Source organism: Lethenteron reissneri, chromosome 57, assembly GCF_015708825.2.
Source record: "Lethenteron reissneri isolate LAM-NWPU_2019-01 chromosome 57, ASM1570882v1, whole genome shotgun sequence".
Lineage (NCBI taxonomy): Eukaryota > Metazoa > Chordata > Hyperoartia > Petromyzontiformes > Petromyzontidae > Lethenteron > Lethenteron reissneri.
In genome coordinates this window covers 148,395-163,009 of record NC_083835.1, presented here as the reverse complement: position 1 = coordinate 163,009, position 14,615 = coordinate 148,395, and the positions used below count along the sequence as shown (strand labels likewise).

The window sequence follows — 14,615 nt, the reverse complement described above, 5'->3', positions numbered from 1 at the left end:
CATTTCGATTTTATTTAAAGATGTTTAATGTACTGTAGTTACGTGCCCGCACTGGCCAGCGTAGTGAATGGTCAAATAACGACTTGACCCGCGCACGGGGTGAGAGGAAGATTGATAAGGGGCTGCTGGACATTAAATTAAAGTTCAGCTCTAGTTAAATATTCCATTGCGTTTAGAGTACCAGTGTAAGACACTGCTGTTTCCGATCAACTTCCCTGTCCACTCTAAGTGGAAGGAGGGCTATTGTCTGAAACGTCATCCTCATAGATATACTTTATTGTGGAAAGCTTGCCAACAGGGTGGAGAACGGCAAATATCCACTGTGCTCCCTTCATAAACCCGCACTGATCCTCAGCGTGGTATGTTGAACTGCTTTCGTAAGTCGCGAACCGTGCGAATCGGAGGTGAAGTATGGTTAAAACAATACCCACGACCAGCACAGCGTGGGAAGCCCATATTCAACAGTTGATTGGCAAACAGACTTGCTGTACATGTGCGTGTTATAAATACGTGTTGTTGGTGGGTGTAGTGTGTTTTGCAATTTGCAAATGCCAACTTAGTCTGTTAATATTTAATTAGAAAATCAAACTGAAGATGGGTAATCCATGAGAGACCACCAATGTGTCTTCGGGTGAGTGAGTGGTGGTGAGTGATGGAGGTGCAAGCCTAGCATGGTAAGGAATATCAGTTACGGGTTTCGATTATCATCAACAATCTACCCGGCTTAATCTCCAAACCACCAAGCTTCCACAGTGGACATCATCTCGGCCAGGTCACCCATCATCTCGGCCAGGTCACCCCTCGTATTGAAGGAGGTTAAGGAATAAGGCTTGGGCAGGGCACATCGCGACAATGGATGATGACCATCACGGAGATGGAGCGATGATATCAGCTTATGTCGTGCGGGAGATGGGAAGGTAAAGGCATGGGGAGGCGCTTGTACAGCAGTGGCGAGACAAATTCCGATGGTAATTGGTTAACGTGACCCCTGGTACCATCAATCGCTGCTACATTCACAACAGAAACATCAACAAGTTCTTGGATCTGAATCGTGATGATGAAATCTCAAGGTGGGATGAATCGGTCACCAGGCGTTTTACACACATTTATTTTTAACGAGTCACGCGTTACAATCGTTTGTAGTGGTCTTGAGTGATATTTTAAGGTATAATTTTCTATCCATTCAATCTATTTTCCAAATTATTAGTCAAATAAACTGCAACGGATCCAACTGAAAACTCAGTTGTACAAGTCAGCTGGCATGCTAAACCTGATACTTTTTCCAATAAATGTATTACTGTAAATATGTACAACGTAATTAAACATTCGTGCTCCGTCCCTGCATTGCCCTTTTTCATATACAAAGAGAACAGAGAGACCATATGGCTCAACAACACGAGCCTCGTAAAAACACTGCCTCGTATTGACACAACAGTTCTCAGGCTGGGGCAGCAGTCACAAAGAAAAACGCGATCACAGCACCATTTCACGATAATACGTTAAATTAGAATTCCACAGCCAGTCCGGTCTCAGCTTTCACAAAACCAAAAGTCACAGCATTGTACTGACAATTTAACCATTGTAAAATAATTGTATAAGGTACAAGAATGGTACGCACATATTCAGTGGTGTTGTCATCTAAATTGGTATTTATTGCTAATGTTTAATTCCCATATTCTTTGGTTCTTTCGGTAAAATCACGTAGATAGAAAACATTAAAATAAAAAGCACGACGTTTCGACCGCAACACAAGCAGTCATCATTTGTTTTAATTTAGTATAATTTTGTTTTTATCTACGTGACTTTACCGAAATTACCAAAGAATATGAATTCCTGCAGTCACGAAAGTTAAGTCAAAGATTTATTCCCATATTGTCAATTTCTGAAATGGTATTTTCTGCCTCTTTTGTATATGCATTATGATTTGCACTGCTATTTCAATACCAGGTCCACCTGAACAAATGTTCGCACACGTGCCATGTTTGCTATGTGTTAATTGACTCCCTGGACTCCCTTGTACACAAGATGTTCCATCTCAAGGAATTATCCAAGTTAAATATTTTAATTAAGGTCCACTAGTCTCAATTTGGGCATCTACTCAGTCATACGGATACAGAGTTTTGTTCCTGATTTACGCAAAATCAAGTAAACACATTATTTTGAATCATTGTTGCTTCTTTTTTGCCGATATTCCAAATATGCTACCGACAGTAGAACTATTACTACACTTGTTTACAGAGGAACGCCTCCATGAAAATACTCTTTTTCAGGAGGGCCCTGTTAAGTTTTCATAGTAGGGGTGATGCTGCTGTGTGTAATCCCAATTGAGTAATTTGCAGTTATTTAGTTTTTTCATTGGGATGTTTGGTCAACACCAGTTACATTGTGTGTATATTTAGCTGTCATCATGTGAAGTGTATCGCTACACCATGTCAGAACTATGTCCTTGGAAGACGACGTCACCGAGCGTGTTTGTGTGGCAAATGGAAACATCCACGAGACCCTGGCATGGTGGCCAGGCGAAAGGTGGAGCGTACTGGCAGTCTATGTAGACTGTAGCCTGGTTATTAAGCTGGGTGAGTGTACTGGCAGTCTATAATGTAGACTGTAGGCTGGTTATTAACCTGAGTGAGTGTACTGGCAGTCTATAATGTAGACTGTAGCCTGGTTATTAAGCTGACTGGCAGTCTATAATGTAGACTGTAGCCTGGTTATTAACCTGAGTGGCAGTCTATAATGTAGACTGTAGCCTGGTTATTACGCTGGGTGAGTGTACTGGCAGTCTATAATGTAGACTGTAGCCTGGTTATTAAGCTGGATGAGTGTACTGGCAGTCTATAATGTAGACTGTAGGCTGGTTATTAACCTGAGTGAGTGTACTGGCAGTCTATAATGTAGACTGTAGCCTGGTTATTAAGCTGGGTGAGTGTACTGGCAGTCTATAATCTAGACTATAGCCTGGTATTAAGCTGGGTGAGTGTACTGGCAGTCTATAATGTAGACTGTAGCCTGGTTATTATTTAACTTATTTTTATTCACTTTATTTTTATTTTTCTATCTACGTAACTTTACCGAAAGAACCAAAGAATATTAATTCCTGCAGTCACGAAACTTCAACACGGTGGTCCGTGCAAGGTGGTGAAGTGGTGGGGGCGCTCAGGACCGGCTTAGATATCACTCACCAATGATGTTAGCCATGGCCGGGAATCAAACTCGTGGAGCCGGGTTTATAGCTCTGCATGATAACCGCGATACCCTTTTTCCCAACCTACACATGGATGCCAGTTACAACTGGCATGTTTGGTTACCTTTAAAGATTCAAAATTTAAAGTGTATCAGATTCATAGCAGTGCTCCACTTGTCAGTATTCCAACTGCACGGCGGTCGCTAACGTTTGTCACATGATACACGCATCAATTCAGTGCCCTTGAGAACTTCCTTCGGCAAGGGAGACTTGGCAGGCCAAGTAGGCTAAGATACAGTCGTGATTTCAACAAGGAGCAATAGTGCGGGCAGTGGTGCTCAAACGAGAACACAAACCTCACTGTATTCATCATTCACGCCGCCCGAATACGAGTACGCCTATGACCCAATACACCTCTCACATGGACCATTCGACTATGGGCACAATCTTACTCATGACCCGAGCACAACTACCCCTAAACACAGCTCTCTTAAGCACTCACGGAACATTCACGTCACCGAAATGGATTGGGAATTCCACATTTATTATTACGAAACACACAAACATATATAGAGATATGCGTATACACATTATGTACATTTAAACGTGTCCGCGGTAAAACGTACTGATTTAGGGTTCATTCAAGTCATCGAGCCCTTAAAAAGTCTCCACACATTTCCAAACGCTATAAAACTCAATCGGAGGAAAAAAAGAGTTAACCCTTTATATTTGATATATTTCTTCCATACTGCGTGTAAGCATTCACTCGTAGTAAGAGCTTATGAAAATAAGACGCAGCATTATTCGCACAACAACAAATGCACGTATGCAAGGGCAGGGATAGGTGCGTCCTGTGCGGAGACGGACATTCCACACAGTTGAAGCGTGATGAGCTCAGAACCAGTTCACACGTCACTCACCACAAATGTGAGCCATGGCAGGTAATCAGAACTCGGGTCCCCGGATTCATAGTGCAGTACCATGCTAACCACTCTCTACACATGTCAGTAACAACATGCATGTTATTTTATCTTTAAAGATTCTGAATTTAAAGTGTCTGCAACAGATTAATAGCAGTTCATTTGTCAAAGTACTGTCACATGGAAAACCTGGAGTGAATTATAATTACAAAAGCAATGTTAACTTAAAATATTTACTATTACATTATGATTGCAATTCACTACCAATTGCACAGTTACAATTGTCATTGATCTCCAGGTCTGGTCACATGAGTTTCTCTCATTTTGAGGCCGCACGGCATCATGGGACACAACTCGGTGAGCTCCCGATGCCTGCGCAGGGGCAGCCAAACCGAGTCTCAGCTAGCAGTGGAGGAACCTGGCAACTGGACATTCGCTTCCACTGCATGAGGCATAATCAGTACCTTTCACCCATGCTGGCCTACGGCCCCGATTGTGCTTTGTGCTGTTGTTAGAAACAATGCGTCCTCCAGACAGTGGGGCAGGAGAACAACCAGGCAAACCTGTGCAACCGGTATGCATTCACCACTCAGTCACTCCAGAATGCAGAGCGTTCACTCTGTTCATGTGAGCAGCCCCTGCAGATTCACACCGACGCGATATTCTGGGATGCCATCTCGTTGCAAGTCTCAGAGCGTAACGTTATTAACGCGAATTAAATACTTCTAGAAACAATCGCACGTTGGAACGCATTACACAGTCCACATGTGTGCAAGATTTTTCTTCCTTGCGACAAATCATGAGTTGGCACCACTGGCCAGATCACAAACTCCACCTCCACTCACAGAGCGGAGGAGACAGGAGGAAGGGTGATAACCGAGTGCAACGCTACTGCGGCACCGACTGCTGCACCACGTACAGCTTCACGTCCTTGTGCTGCTTGAGGACATGCTGCTTCTTCTCGGATGGACGTCGGAAGCCCTTGTCGCAGAGCTCACAGCGGTGCGGGTAGTCCTTGGTGTGGATGGAGATGACGTGGCGCTTGAAGCCCGACGCATCGCTCGTCGTGTAATCGCAGAATTCGCACTCGTACAGCTTATTGCACTTGTGCACCTTCCTCATGTGCTTCTTCAGCTCACCCCTCTGCCGGAACGACTTGTGGCAGCGCTTACACACAAGCGCTGCATCCTCCTCCTCCCCCTCCTCCTCCTCCTTCTTCGTGTGCACCGACAGGATGTGCCGGCTCAGCGCGAACGGGTCGCCGCTCTGGAAGCCACAGTGCCGGCACTCGTGCAGCGGCCGCCGGTCCTTGTGCCGCGCCGCGTGCTTGCGCAGCGTCGACGGCAGGTGGAAGCCTTTACCGCAGACTGCGCACGTGTGCGGAAAATCCTTGGTGTGCATCGAGATGACGTGGCGCTTCAGCGCGTTGCTGTTGAAACTCACGTGACCGCAGTGGTAGCAGTGGAAAGTGCCGGCGCCCGCGGCGGCGGCGGTGCGGCAGTGCCGTTGCCGGCTTTCACCGTCCGACAGAAGTCCAACGCTGCACTTGTTGCCGCGGCGATGCGATGACAATGGTGGTGGTGGTGGTGGCGGTGGCATTAGCGCGGCGCTGGCCCCTCCGTGCCTGCACCGCACGTGAGCCTTCAGGTTGGAGCCGCAGGTGCTGCGGTAGTTGCAGAGGGCACAGGCGTAGGGCTTCTCACCCGTGTGGATGCGCACGTGCTTGTTCAGCTCCGACGGGTGACGGAAGGCCTTGCCGCACTCAGGGCAGCGGTGCGGGAAGCTCTTGCTGTGCACGGCCACGAGGTGGCGACTCAGCAGCGACGGCTCGGCCGTCTCGTAGTCGCACGAGCGGCACTTGTGCATCTCGGCGCGGTGCTGGCGCGAACCACCCAGGGCTGCCGCAGCCATCGTCGCCGGTAGCAGTAGCGCCGGGCGGTGGCTCTGGAGGTGGCTGTGGAAATTCGCCTTCTTGCCCGTGCCATAGCCACAGTCGGTGCACCGGTACTTCTTGCGGGTGGTCTGCTCCGGATGGTTCTTCATATGCTTCTTGAGGAAGCCCCGCGTCTTGAACTTTTTGCCGCACACGCTGCACGGGTGCACGTGGAATGGTTTGCCATTGGTGCCGATGATTATGGCTGCGAGGGGCAGGGTGGTCGGGGAAGGCGTGCAGTCAGAATCTGGCTGGAGTATCAGAAGTCCCCATGGACAGGCCCACACTAACACACCAGTTTAACACGTAGGCTTTCGCGACCAATATCATCCTTGATACAGGTTTTTGCGTAAAGATCGCGTAAATATATAAATGTGTCGTCAAACCCACCATCACCCGACAACTAATTAGTAAGGTTTGTCACGTAAACAGAACATGGCAATTTGTTACTAGTACAGCACACCAGTGTGTTGGAGAGCAAAGCCACAACATTTATAATCTGAGTACGACGTTTCGCCAGTAATTACAACCAGCTTCATCAGGCGACAGCCACATTTGTGGAGAAATGCTCCTGTTTCGTTCCTTTGTTTACATAACAAACCTTACTAATTGGCTGTGTCGGGTGGTGGCAGGTTTAACGACAAATTTATATATTTACGCGATCTAACCCAAAAAACCTGTATTACTAACACACCAACACCCCAAGATTAACACACCAACGTGCCAATACTTCCACACTAACACACCGACACACACTCTTCACACACTGATACTAATACAGACACTTGAAAAAACTGGTATACCAATAATAACACATTACCTCTGATACACGAACACTAACACCACCATTAACACGAACAACCCATCACAAATTCACCAACACGCGATCACTTACATATCAACACGAACTAACCAACCATGATATACGCCATAACTAGCACACCAACACGAATACATCAACACTTATCAACATCACCACTTACACATCACTACCACACGAACATCCCTGACCTGAATGCTCAATGACCCCTTTCAATGGTGGTGACTCACTTGTGGATGGCTGCTGCTGCTGACCAGACACGCCAAGTCCGTCCCGCTTCTTGTGCACTGCTCCCCGCGCCGCCACCGCCGGTACCAGTGCCGGTACTAACGCCGCACTGCTCGGCTGTGCCGGCATCCCCAAGTCTCCATTTCCGTCAGCCACTTTCGGGCTTGTGGCTGCATACAATGGAGCAACAAATGAGATTTGGTGGTGGTGAGGTTAAAGAGTGAGGAAAGGTGGTGGTGGAGGTGAAGCGGTGAGAAACGGTAATGGTGGTGGTGAGTTTAAGTTAAACGGTGAGGAAAGGCAGTACAGGTTGAACGGTGTGAATGAAGGTGCCTGAGAATGGCTCAGAACCGACAATCGATCAAAGACAGCGTCACACACGTCACACACAGCGTCATAGAGTACCACGTCCATGTAGGTGAGCTGTGTCACACAGCATCGCATGCAGCATCATATCTAGATTGAAAACCAATTTCTTAGAACTGCTTGTTGTGTTTCGTTTGTTGTCATTCCCCCCGCACCTCCGATTTGCATAGTTGACTACATACTGTGTGAAAGAAGTTCAACATACATAAAGATGAGCACTGCCTACACGTGTTGGAGCAGGAAGGCACTTTGCGAGTCACTGGATTCGCTGGGCATCGCCTGACCCACAGTGGGTGAGAAGATATCTCACACCATCTCAGACTCCGCTCTCCTCGGTGACCCCCGGCCTTCAGTGACCCCTGACCCTCAGTGACCCCATATGCCCCACGTACTGTACTCCACCGTCCACGGCACAGGCAGGAAGTCACAGCCCAGCGCCACGTCACCCTGGGGCGACTCCGATACCACAGCAACGCCCTCCTCCTCCTCGCCCACGATCACCTCCATGTATACCTCGTCCGTCATGTCCACACAGCCTGGCGCACACACACACACACACACGTTATCACCCAGGCCAAGGCTTATCTTTCAACCACTTTTTGTTCGCATACCCGTGGTGAATTTAACCAGTAACAAACAGCAACACAGCTTGATACAAAATGTTATTCATATCGGATCATCTTTACAAAAATGATCGTGTCCCCACATTACAGTCAGTTGGTTGGAAAGTGTTCAAAAATATATGTTTTACCTAATTGAGACACTTTACGGTATCTCTACAATCCGAGTGTTTTACTCTAATTGAAGCTTCAAGGCTCAGCCTGTGTTGGGGCTAGCATTGGGGAAAGGTAGGGGAGAGTTGGGAAGAGGTTGGGAGAGCCACACTCACTCCTCACATCCTCCCCCTCTGGCTCAGAGTCCTTCACGGCCATGTAGACCATCTTGTCTTGCTGGGCGAGCGAGCCAGCACTGTCCAGCGAGACCTCGGGCATCACGTCGCTGTGGTCCACCGTGACACTGCCACCTACACGCAGTGAGAGATACAGGAGCGTGCAGTGAACACCACATACACACACCGCTTATACCCCACACACATGGCATGCAAGCATACCTGTCAACCCATACAGTTCACCTGTATTCTTGTACAGGCAAATTGAGTTTTCGGGTCCATACATTGTACAACCATTTCAATAGGTACAAACATTTTTTAGTCTATTTGTGTTTCTCCCTTGTGATCGGACTTTGTAGGATGAATGTTGAGATTTATAAGGAGACAGGGTGAACAATGAGGTGTGAATTGGTCTGTAATAAGGTAGGCACTGATAAGAGGTTGACAGGTATACACAAGACACACAAGTAATACCACATGCACGAACGTGCGGTGAAGACAACAAAACACATGGCATGGACATACTACACACATGGAACGTGGCGCACACCAACACATCACACAAACATACGGCACGAGACACATACCCTACACACACCACACTCGCTGCACACATGGCACGTGACACACACACCACAGCTGACCTATGCGAATGGCTGCATTACCCTGACTGCTGTCGGAGTCAGCCTTGAAGATGTAAACTTTGATGAGATCGGGGAGATATTTCCCGTCCTGCACCCCCTTGTCAGTCACCTTGGGAGTCTGCGAGTTGCCTTGCTCTCCCTTGCCAGGCCCTGACTTGGCTACACGCATGCACCAATACCAGTACCCGCCATTCACCACTAAGTGACGGTGACATCACCACAGCGCCTATGCCAGGCCAGGTGCTATTTGAGGCCATGTGAAGTGTCAAAGGATCGCTGACAGGTCTCCGGACAGACCCAGGTGCCATGGGGTTGGCTGACTGAGATGACCAGAAGATGTACCAGCTGTACCCCCTACTGTGCTAACTTGCTGCATTTTAGCTGCCCGGCGCTCCGCTCGTAGTTGTGAGAATTGCTCCTCTGCCTTACGTTGTTGCTTGAGGGCGACTGCCTCCAACTGCCCAGTAGCGTCCTTCTCGAGCCTCCTCCCTAGAGGCAGATCTTGACACTGCTGGTACCAGTCGTCGGCAAGTCCACTCGGCTCCACATCCTCCTGTACCGCATCAGTCCATCTCTTCTCAAGCTCATGTCGTGCCCGTTTAGCCCCCTCTATGTGGCCAAACAGTAGCTGCTTGAGCATGCAGTGGATGGGCATGTGGGCGACATGACCCAGCCAACGTGACCTTGCCTGCCGGAGGAACTAACTGATGCGAATGTGTCTAGATCTTTCATAGATTTGTGAGCTCCTCACACAATCCAGCCTAGTTAAACTCAAGATGGATGGTAGGCATGCCAGCCTGAATGTTTATAACTGGCGCAGAGGTTCTATTAGAGGGGTCCATGTTTTACAAGCACGCACACACACACGCACATGCGCACACACAAACGATCACCACTAATAATTATCCATATAGTGCCTCCCAAGCGGAACAGCCCAGTCGAGCCAAGGGAACCGTGTCTTGTGACAGCTGTCCCTGTGCTGCTGAGCACAAGGTGAACACAGCATCAACCTGCAAGTGGGCTGTAAGTCTGCAGTAGGGGGCGATGTTGCTGTGTGAATTTGGCCCATGACACTGGCAACACATGGCCTTACTCGATTACAAATGTGAATGTAGTTAACATCCACTGTGAATCACAGTGTATATTTATGGTTACTATACCCGCAGAATTCACTGATGCTGGGTTCAAACCGCAAACCTCTGCAATATGCGGCCAACACGCTCCTGCTGGGCCATGTCATTGCCCTTACAGAAACTAAGATCCCCCGTTTAGCCTAAGCAGACGGTCGGGGCAAGTGTGAGTGAGCACCGACATAGGCTGGGACTGTACACAAGGGAATGGTGAGCACGACGCCCAGCCGTCTGTTGTCTCTCCCCAGTGCTGATGTGGACAACGTACCAGGTACTCATTTAAGTCTGAGTCGACCTAGAAGAGACCCACCCTAAGATTTGAATATCTAACTTCCAAATGTGCCCCCTTGCTTCCCATGTAGGACACCCACCTGGAGGGGCCGGGTAGGAGTGGAGGTGTGGGAGTGCGAGGGTGGTGAGCATGGGGGAGCTGGTCAGGGCGGTGGCTGGGCCCGTGCTGGTGTGGCACGACGCGCTGTACAGAAGGAAACCCTTGCACGTGCCCTCCTCCTCCTCCTCCTGCTGGGAGGCGGAGGCCGGCTTCATTGTGACCGATGAGCTGAGCTTCGTCACCGCATCAGTCGCAAGGCTCCCGTGCGGTGGCGTCAGCAGACACGGAGACATTGCCACTGCAACATCACATATGTAACAAAACACAAGGGAGACATCACACAGCACACACAGAGTACAAACACATCAAGCACCATGCATATACTGTACACCACAAATACATGCATATTACAGCAAGACAAAGATCACCTGTATAGCCTATTACAGAATGTTTGGGCAAGTATTATCGAACACCTATCAAGGTTGGCTCGGAGGGGTGAGTGGATAAAGCCACACCCAGCCGTCTTTATCTCCCCAGTGGTGATTTTATATACCACGCCAGGTACAGTACTCATTTATCACTGAGTCGACCTAGAGGATGCCCAGGACCAGCTCAATGATCCATCACTGTTATTGGTTATGAACGGAAATCAAACTCATTTCGCCGGGTTCGAAGTGCAGCACGCTAACCACTGCACCACCACTCCCCACCACAAACGGTGGCACACACAAGCATATGTCAACTGTGATTTGTCATTACAATCCTGAATGCGCCGTATAATTTCCTTGTTGCACAACTAATCGGTAAAATGCGTACATAGCAGTTGCAGGCAAATTTGGGTATGATTTTATAGTGCAACGGATTGTTGAGGGGTGGAGCCGGCTTTAGGCAGTGACATCACTGACCCTGCACAAACCATAGGCAAAGTGTGAGAGACGCGAGGGTAGGGAAAGGCATCTCACCTGCGTCATGTACCTCCTCCTCCTCCTCACCCATCACCGTGGTGACCACGTTCTCCTCCTGGAACTGCAGCTCGGTGCTCAGGCTGTCCTCCTCGTTCTCCATGGCCACGGCTCATTCGGGACGGCCTTCACGCCGACAAGATAACACACTCGCTTCGTGTAGCCTGCAAAGCCAGCTTCCCGTGGGCAGTGACATAACGGTAGCACGTTTGCCATCTGTTGCAAATGTTCGTGGTGGTTAAAGTTCAGCGGCCGCCCTGGTTAATACACGTATTCACCGTAATGGCTAAGCACCGTCTCCTTCACGGTTGACGTTAAAGATCCCTTAACGTTTTAAAAAAAAGTGTAGGCCATGTGTGCCCAGGTCACCGTAAAAATGTAATGAATGTGAAACATTACTCGCATATTGAGCAAAACCACACAGCGGCATGGCCCCCACTGGCAGACTGTACCCATCTGTGAACACAGCACCGTCTTAATAGCCTTGCACATTAAGAATGGCAGGAATATCAAAGCACTCATTACATTAGGAGCTCTGTTCTATGTTGGCACTGCGAATTAGTTTGGATACTTTATTGGGTTGTGGCAGCCAAAGTAGTGAACGTGCCCAGGAGATCATCCACTGCAGGGATAAAATAAACTCGAGGTTCAGGTGCCAGATTGTTATATCACAGGCTTGTGGATCCTTTATCCAGCAGTGGATTGATCATAGCTGGCGATTCATTATGTCGCTTCGTCTACATCGGTTGACAAAGACTGTTTAGAGAAACGTTCAGGCAAGCACCTATTAAAGGTGGCTTTGCGTGCAAGGTGGCATGGCCAGAATAACCACCTAGCTGCCTTAGTCTCCTCAGTAGTTATGTTTACACCACACATATTAAGGATGAGTCGGTAGAGGGGAGATCCTAGGCCGGTTCACATGTTCCCAACTGATATTCGCCATGGCTGGAAATGCACACACACCACACACGATGGAGGTGACTTATTGAGCAAAGCCTCATTATTGAAATCTTCTCCTAATTTAATTTCAATTGTGCTATCGGTGTCAGGGCAGTTAACAAATGGCCCACAGAAGCAGATACCGTAGAATCTGCTTTAAGTGACCAGCTCAGCACACTAGGGGGCAGCACTTTCCCACCTGCCCTGCTACGGAGATAAATGTCCTTTTAACGACAAACTGTTCTTGCAATTCTCAGCGCAGGAATGCGGCCAAATTGAGTGCAGAAACAGATTGAAAGCGGTTGGTTTCTGTGCGGCCATTGGCGAATTGGCTCAGACCATCAACTCGCTGCACTTGAGAATTTAGTTTGATTCTGTGCGCGTGGAGTAAGGGGCGGGGCTGCATTGCGGATGACATCATGAGGGGGGGCGAGGGGCGTGCCCACTCGAGGGGGTGAGGGGCGGGGCTGTGGGGGCTGTGGGGGCTGTAGCCCCTCCCCTCGCCTGACAATGGCGGACAGCGACACCAACCCAACATGGCGGCCGCGCACAGCACCGTCAACAGCCCCATCATCAACAGCACCATCAACATCACCGTCAACAGCACCGCCATGAGATTCCCGCGCCACGCACGGAGCTTGGCGGCGCGCGCGCGCACAACACGACCGCGCGTCCGCATTAACGAGAAGAAGCCGCCACGGTGTGCTGAAGCGCCGAGCTTGCCTCACACGGCCACGCCTCACACGGTCACGCCTCGCGGGCTGCGTCTCTCGCTCACCTGAGGGCGCCTCCGTGGGGCCGTGAGCGCGGAGAGAGCGAGGCGAGGGGAGAGCGAGGCGAGGGGAGAGCGCGGAGAGTGCAGGGGAGACGCGGGGCCTCCCCGAGCCCGGCCCAGGCCGGGGTTAGACTAGCGGTGACGTCACGGAGGGCGGGGCCACGCGCGCTCGCTTCCCGCCAAAAACGACGCAGTAATCGATCCATGGAATCGCCCCGCTGAATCGCTTTACACTAATATTGGGTGTTGCGCAGCAAGAATCGTGGTATATAATCGATGCTGCAATGAATCGTGTCTCGAAGCGGAATATCTCGCGTTGTTCACGTGGGCTCGCATTGTTCGTGCGGCGACAGACGCACCATCACCGCCTGTGGGAAGCGTTAAGCCAAGTTAACGCGGATTGGGGTCCTGGAACGATAACCAGTAAACACTTCACTAATCTTATCGTTACCCAATGTGTTGAATTGCTTACAAGGTTTTCATTATACAGTGCATCGTTCTGCTTTGTTGGTACTGCAATAGTCCTGTTTGTACAATGCTGCAGCTATGGCTGCAACGCCTGAAGCCCACCCCATGTAACCTTATTGGGGTCACCGTCGTGGCCTCACCCAACGTAAAGGAAGGGCGCCGATCTCTGACAAGAGGGGCGCTTGGCCTGGACTCCCCGCACCCTTCCCACCAAGCGACCCTGCCCCGAGGTCCTGGAAGCCACCATCAGCTCTATGAACACTTTACGTCGTCTTTAGTTGCTACTTAATTCACTCGCTAAATAGATAGAATTTGAATACACGGAATGGGCGAACGTACAAACCGCACCGCGGCCTCAAAACGTGTCCCTTCGTGTCTCAGTGTGCTGCTGAGCTTTAGAGGTGAATTGTACATGTTTGATGCCCCTGCTGTTGTGGAGTGACTCATGCAAAGTTTGGTCTACGTGTTGTGTTTATATCGTTTATTGTTACATTTGAATCCGTTCCTGTGATCATTGTTACATAGTTTTTTTAGCTTAATTTTGGTAATTTCGAAAAGTATGTTTAAGCCATGTTAGTTAAAGTATGGAGTTAGCCTGACAACTTTACGTAAATTGTCTTATGGTTGTGATTGTTCGACTTGCATCCCATTGGGATGTTCGCACAGCGTGGATGTGCGGTGATTCTTTCTGAAAGTATTTGCTGTTTCTCCTTCCTGGATGTTTCTGTTGCGCGTCGGCACTTTAAGATGTTCTTTGTTCGTTGCGGTTGAACCCGAGTCAAGAGCCTCGTGGCTCACAGGGCTCTACACAATAAATGACACTGAAAACGGAGCAATGCCTCCGCCACTGCTGGTCATTGCTGGGGGAGGAAGAGCCTCCCATTAAAATGAGTCCGAGCTGTTGTTTGGTCGACTTCCCCGCTCCTCCGATGGTCACGGCTGGCTGCTCCGTACGGCGCTGAAGCGCGTTCTGGACACGACACGAGCCACCCACGGGGCCCGGCCGCCCCACGGGGCCCGGCCGCC

General features: G+C 49.5%; 1 protein-coding gene across 1 annotated transcript; it reads right to left on the bottom strand.

The window, feature by feature from the left end:
- Nucleotides 1–3,707: 3,707 nt before the first annotated feature.
- On the bottom strand, nt 3,708–13,281 carry LOC133357169 (zinc finger X-chromosomal protein-like). The gene is made up of 7 exons (XM_061574987.1): nt 13,125–13,281; nt 11,408–11,533; nt 10,486–10,743; nt 8,341–8,475; nt 7,844–7,987; nt 7,088–7,255; nt 3,708–6,242 (listed from the first exon to the last, which is right to left on the bottom strand). The coding sequence occupies exons 2-7, from the start codon at nt 11,508–11,510 to the stop codon at nt 4,993–4,995; spliced, it is 2,058 nt and encodes a 685-aa protein (XP_061430971.1). The 5' UTR covers nt 11,511–11,533; nt 13,125–13,281; the 3' UTR covers nt 3,708–4,992.
- Between the last annotated feature and the right edge of the window lie 1,334 nt (nt 13,282–14,615).